The sequence below is a fragment of the Centruroides sculpturatus genome, unplaced genomic scaffold (genome assembly GCF_000671375.1).
Source record: "Centruroides sculpturatus isolate CEXI.00-Female unplaced genomic scaffold, Cexi_2.0 scaffold9, whole genome shotgun sequence".
Classification (NCBI taxonomy): Eukaryota; Metazoa; Arthropoda; class Arachnida; order Scorpiones; family Buthidae; genus Centruroides; species Centruroides sculpturatus.
In genome coordinates, this window is record NW_019384576.1 from 347556 (window position 1) to 354371 (window position 6816).

The 6816-nt window shown below is 31.7% G+C and overlaps 1 protein-coding gene across 1 annotated transcript in view; it reads left to right on the forward strand.

Annotated features, from left to right (window-relative positions):
- The window catches only part of LOC111624337 (histone RNA hairpin-binding protein-like), a 43573-nt gene that overhangs the window by 24981 nt on the left and 11776 nt on the right, over nucleotides 1-6816 (forward strand). The window contains exons 2-4 of the mRNA XM_023367159.1: nucleotides 2069-2197; nucleotides 2324-2389; nucleotides 2480-2596. Of these exons, the coding sequence (XP_023222927.1) occupies nucleotides 2069-2197; nucleotides 2324-2389; nucleotides 2480-2596 (312 nt within the window). The remainder of the gene's footprint in view (nucleotides 1-2068; nucleotides 2198-2323; nucleotides 2390-2479; nucleotides 2597-6816) is intronic.

A 6816-nucleotide genomic window follows, 5' to 3' on the forward strand; every position in this document is an offset into this window, starting at 1 on the left:
GCCACAGAAAGATTAACCCTTCCACGTGAAGATGGCGGACGTGGTCTGATTGACATAGTTAACCTTCACTACAAACAACTACAGTCACTGCAAGAGTTTTTCTACAGTAAACAAGAAACATCACAATTACATAAAGCAGTAACTCTAGCAGACTTAAATAGCACACCATTAAACTTACACTCACAACACACAGACATGACACAACACACAAAAAACATAGACACCATCAAGCAATCGTGGGCTGAAAAGGCACTCCATGGCAGGCATCCTTATGACCTGGCCCAGGATTTTGTTGACAAAACTGCATCAAACAGGTGATTAGATCAGGGATGCCTCTTTGGGGAGACGGAAGGATTCATGATTGCCATACAGGATCAGGTCATAAACACTAAAAACTACAGAAAACACATACTCAAAGATACAACACTCACAAAATGTCACATCATGCCAGAAACTATACAACACATCACTTCTGGTTGCAAGCTCTTGGCACAGACAGATTATTTACACAGACACAATCAAGTAGCAAATATAATACACCAAGAGCTTGCAAAGAAACACAAACTGGGTAGACATTCACGAACCATACTACAAATACATTCCACAGACAGTATGGGAAAACNGCAATGGAAGGTGTTTAATGTTTTATTAAGTATCATTTATTTATCCATAAACCTGGTTTTGGGTTTAAATAAAAGCTTTTTCATTCTTATAATAAAATGCATATAAAAAATTATGAAATCGAACTCGGAGGTTATATATCTTTCATTAAAAAGAAAACATTCGATCTAGCGCTCTTGCAGTGATTGCAGTGCCCCTGGTGATAACATTTGTCTCTAGCTGATTTTAGCAACGAGCGAAGATAGGAAGTTGAAAGACCAGTTAATCTACCGACTCTGACGTAAATCAGTTCAAGAAAAGAGAGAAGACCAATAGACTTGCTGCATCATCTGTGGTGAAACCTTTGAAAAAGACTGGATTAAGTATAGAATTTGTGAAGGTTGGGCTCACAAAAATTGTGCTGATCTTGAAGGAAACAAATATTTTTTTTTATGAATGTGATGTTTGCATTACCAAAAAAATAAACACAAAATGCATTTGTCATTAAAATGAATTGTTAAATTTTCAGACTGATAATTTTTAAAATTTTTCTTATTTATACCACTTTCTTATCATGTAATAACTTAATTTTATGATCTGTAATTTGTACTTTTATAAATTTCTCAATAATAACTCTGCCTAATAATAAAAAGTTGTTTGTGAAACTAAACGTAATTCTTTTCTTCCAAATTTTTCTCATGTTCAATACAACCCTCCAAAATTAAACTTGGTAAAAATGTAATGACTGTAAAAAAATTATTAATATTTTTATCTTAGAAAAATGAGTTTTAACAGGTGTTTTTAATAAGACAATAAAGTTTTATATGGAATGTAATCTGGACCAATTGAGCTGTAAAATTTTATAATATAGGAGAAGCTTAGGTGTCCAGTACTACTCGACCTTCCCCGAACTTTTCAATGTTGCAGGAATTGCTTTTCTAAGATGGTGTTGAAATACAAAATTCTCTGTCAGTTTTTTCAAAAGAGATATTTGCCAACACTTGAAAACATTACAGGAGCTCCATCAGTGTGAAGAGAATGAACATTTTCTTTCCAGTTAAAGTTTCATTTGTAAAAATACTTTTTACCATTTCAAAAATGTCGACAACCTTCGTAGTTTCCAAAAGAGGCTAGCAAAAGAATAATTCTTCTTTGATGAAGTCAGCATGCACATAGTGAACAAAAACAAGGAGCTGGATACATTGAGAGATGTCTGTAGTTTCATCCAATTGCATACTGGAATGGTGAGGCTGCCAATTCATCAATGATCTGATTCAATATATTGAAAAACATATCAACTATTCTAGATATTTAGATATGTACCATAGATGATGCAATTACTATTGCCACTACTGTAATTCAATTTACTATTTGTTCTGTAATAGTAAACCACTCATTTTCTTAATATATTAAATTTAAAAATTTTGTTACTTAAATTTTTTGTTAAAAATGGATAATTTCCAAATAGTGTATCACCAAGATCAAAAGATGGAAGTGGCTCGTCAACTCAGAAAAGCTGGGGTGATATTGTTGAAGAAGAGGAAGAAAAAAAATTACATGAACAAATTGAAAAATTATCTAATAATTTTTTAACTAGGTAAGACAGAAAAGATACTTTAAAATAATTTGTAAAAGTTTGTAAGAATATTAGCCTGTATTTATTAAAATTATATAATTTTGAATATTTTTCAAATATATAGTAATAATTAAAGTTGTTTTCCAGTACCCCAAATAAAAAGACTTTTGCAGTTCCTAATTCTCGTAAAAGACCTGCTGAATCTGGAAATGAGTAAGTTTGTTAGAAATATTACGAAATATATAAATTTGGATGTGTATACTGTATTATTTATAGGATTTTATTGTTATTAATTTTTTTTAGTTATCGAGGTGAGACAGGATATGAAAATGATCCAAAAGTTCTTCGTCGAAGACAAAAGCAAATTGACTTTGGTAAAAATACTATTGGCTATCAAAAATATTTAAAAGCAGTTCCCAAGTAAGAAAATTTTAAATTTTAATGTTTTACTTAGCTTAAAATATCAAAATTTCAATTAGATTGTGTGTTTATAACATTAATAATTTAAATGCTCTTATTCATACAGTGTTGTGATGTAAATCATTTGTCAGAAAGCTTTTGAATTTTTTATAGCTATAGATTTTGGGCCAAAAAGTGAGAGATGATAATCTATAATTCAAATTAATTTTTGTTGACTTGTTGAAAAGAAAAAATAGAAAATGAAAATTTTCATTTAAAGTAAAATCTTACGTATATTTTCTTCTATATCAGATAATTTTAAAAAATTTTAAATAAAATTTGCTTGAGACTTAAAGAATGTACATAAAAGAAATTATTGTTTTCATAATTGATATGAGCTGACCAGTGGTTGAGTGGATAAAATCATTGAAAGTCAGTAATTGGTCATGAGTTTTTACCTCACCGGCAGGTTGTTCATGTGGAGTTTTCTGTATTTTCTATATGTATCTAACACCTAAATAGGGAACAATTTTCTATAAAAGTCCTCCCAGGTGGCACCTCTCCTTGGCAGATGATCTATGTGTTACATTGCTTTATACCATCAGCCCAGTTCAATATGTAATTGTGGTATGATTAAAATTACAATGGGTGATCGTTAACAAACAGTTTGGACTGCCGACAAATTGGACAATGAACACTTTTGTGAAAGATTTTTATGTGCAGACAACAAACACATGTTCGGTTAATGAACACCTCATAGAACAAACACAAGAAGAAGCGACACTGTGTTTAAGATTTGTAGAACTGTATTTTACTGGCATCTATGAATGGTTTATGGAATGAGATTTTGACAGTTGTATACATAACCTTTTTCATGCTAGTTTATTTCTGTTCTCTGAATTTTTGTAAGTACTTTTTTTGAAGTTTTTATTCAAAAAACTGATGATATTACAGGGCCTTAAAAAAGTGGAATATCAAGAACCATAGAAACTAAGGAAAAGATAATCACCAAGGTGGGCAGATGATGTCTGATGTTGCTAGGCAGTATGGCTTCAACAAGTCTACAGCAGGCACTATCTGAGCTAAGAAAGATATAATCAAGAAGGCTCAAGCAGCTAAAGGAGTAATGAAATCACATCTGAGAAACAAAGATGTGCCATCTATTAAAAAAATGGAGAGATTGCTTTTAGTTTGGATAAAAGAAAGGGAAATGAATAGAGATATAACTAGTATGACTATCATTCAAGAGAAGGCTATATAAATTTTTGAAGAACTGAAGAAACAAATTCCACATTCATCACATGAAGAGAGAGAATTCAAGGCTACCACTGGATAATTTGCAAAGTTTAGAAGGAGATCTGGCATTAAACATGTAATACATGGTGAGTCTGCTAGTGCAAATGAAGAAGCTGAGTTCTGTCTCAGATTTCAAGAATTCGTCAAAAAGGATATTGTTTGATGAATCTGGTTTATTTTGGAAGTGCAAGCTGAACTGTATCTACATCACAAAAGACAATAAAAATATTCCTGGGCATAAACTCATGAAAGACTGACATTACTTTTGCAAGCTAATGCTAGTGGTGATATGCTTAACCCACTTCTTGTCTATCATTCTGAGAACCCTAGAGCATTCAAAAAAACATTTCATAATTAAAGAAGAACTATAAAATAATCTTTTAACAACAAAGTGTTAATTATAAATAAAACGTAAACATTATTGTGGTTTGAAAACTACGTTACTAACATTTTCGGTCTACTCCTAGGACCTTCCTCAGGTAAAACATTCTAAAATATTTCTGGTGCTAATGTGTTCTATTTTGGAATGCATAGGACTTTAGGCATTGAAGTCATATGCATCCAAAATAGTTTTCAAACCACATGCAAAGTGCAATAAGGTTTGTAAGTTTTATTTATTAAGAAAGACTACCAGCAATGTGGAGATCAAATGAAAGGGCATGGGTCACACAGGTTCTTTTCAAACAATAGCTGTTTAAAGTTTGTGCCTCAAGCATCAAGGATTACCTTCAGACCAATGAATTGCCATTGAAAGCACTGTTGCTATTGAGCAATGCACCAGGACACCTAAAAGACCTTGAAGATAATTTTCTGGAAGACTTTCCCTGGCTGACAGTTCAGTTTATGCCTCCAAATACCACTTTGCTGATTCAGCCAATGGATCAGGAGTTTATTGAAGGTTTCAAGAAACTGTAGATTTGTGCAGTTTCATTGGTGTTTTGAAGTATGCCAGTTTTCCTCAAAGATGACATTAAAAATGTTTTGGGAAAAAAAATTTGATATTCTTGAAGCTCTCCAGCTCATTCAAAAGGCGTGGTCAGAAGTCATTCAACGACAGTTGAATTCAACTTGATGAAAGCTGTGTTTGTTCTGTATTCAGGGAGACGGAGATGATGTCTCTGAAATTATGGATGAAATTGTGACAATTGCTAGAGATCTGGAATTGGAGGTGAATGAAGATTACATTGAAGAGCTTATAATGGAACATAAAAATGACTAGACAACAGAATAACTCCAAGAACTCTTGAATAAAGAACACCAAGAAACTTAGCAAGGTTGTTTTATTCTGAAAAAGAGGAAGATGAAAGAGGACCAATGCTAACATATGCTATTAAAAATCATTTGAAGAAATGGATGGGAGGATGTCAAAAAAAAAAAAAAAAAAAAAACAGTCTTAGAATGACACCCAAACCAGTTTGAGGTCAATAGGATTGGGGATCTCTACAACTACAATGCAATTAATCACTTCCAAAAAATTCTGAAGAAGAAAGAAAAGCAATTGACATTGGACAGATTCTTTAATGCCCCACCCATTCTCTTTGGATAATATTTATTACATTCTCTTCTTTCATTTTTTTTAATAATGTTAATTAGTGGATCTTAATATTTTATGTTTACCTATTTGAGTGTAAAGAATAAATTCTACTAATTATTGTGATTTTAAATTTTGTGTTAAGTTTAGTGGATAATTTTTTGTTTTGGATCAAAAGTTTAAATTATACCAGAAAATAATTTATTGTGTAGATTCAATCTGATGCAAAGACCCAAGCATAAATTAGATTTATAAATTGTGCTAATAGAAATCTAAATTTATTCATTTCAGAAGTCCTTGGCTTACATGAAAGGAATATTTTTTTTATTGTTCAGGCAAACTTTTATGTGAGTTAATACAATTAATCCAGAACAACAACAACAAAACACAGAGAAGTTCAATGAAACAAATCTCTCTCTCTTTATAAGATATTTTGCATGAAAGATGAATTGAACTTTATTGGCTTACATAATAAATTCCTTTTTAATAACATTGCTACTTTTTGAAATAACAAGATAAAAGCTTTGCCTTTTATACATAAAACTTTGCTATACTTCAAATATTTACAATGTTAAATGCACACAAAGTTGGTTATACAATAATTTAATTGACTTAGTGGAAGAATGAAGTCCTTTATTTTCCTGGAATTTCTTCTCTGCAGTTATATATATATATTTTTAATATTCTACANTCACACAACAATATCCTCACCTCACTGTCACCGAACAAAGGGTTGTTGATCAAAAAAGAACAATTATACACAACAACCTTATTCCACAAACAACACTCGAACTTATCAAACAACAGGTTGCTGATCAAATACAACAACAGACAGAAACATGTAACATTAATGAAGATCACATAACCTGTCAGGATAATCCAGCAACAAGCATTGATAATAGTACACATATAACAACTACCATTAATGATACTACAGACACTTCCCCATCCATCACTAATAACGTAGATATAGATTTAGTTAATACCCTCTCACTTGTATTTCAGGAAACACTCACTCAATATACAGGCACAGATCCCACACACAGATCACGAATACCGAAAATCAACACGTCAAAGATAGTAGGAAAAACACTAAATTATGTAAACACTCACTTACTACCAAACTACATTCATTCAATTTCTACACTCTCAGACATTCATACATTAGTTTATGCTGGGGCAGTCACAGTAGTAACACACCATGGACTGAAAATACAATCACACAATCACAGACAAACACACACAAAACACAATTCTATCACAAGCCTCCTGGCAGAGAAGAATAGAAACACAAATAAATGACATTAGACAGCAATTAGGCAGGCTGACACAATACACTAAAAACAACATAACACCCAAATTAAAGAAACAACTCAAAAACATTTTCAAGAAAATTAAAACTCACACAAAACAC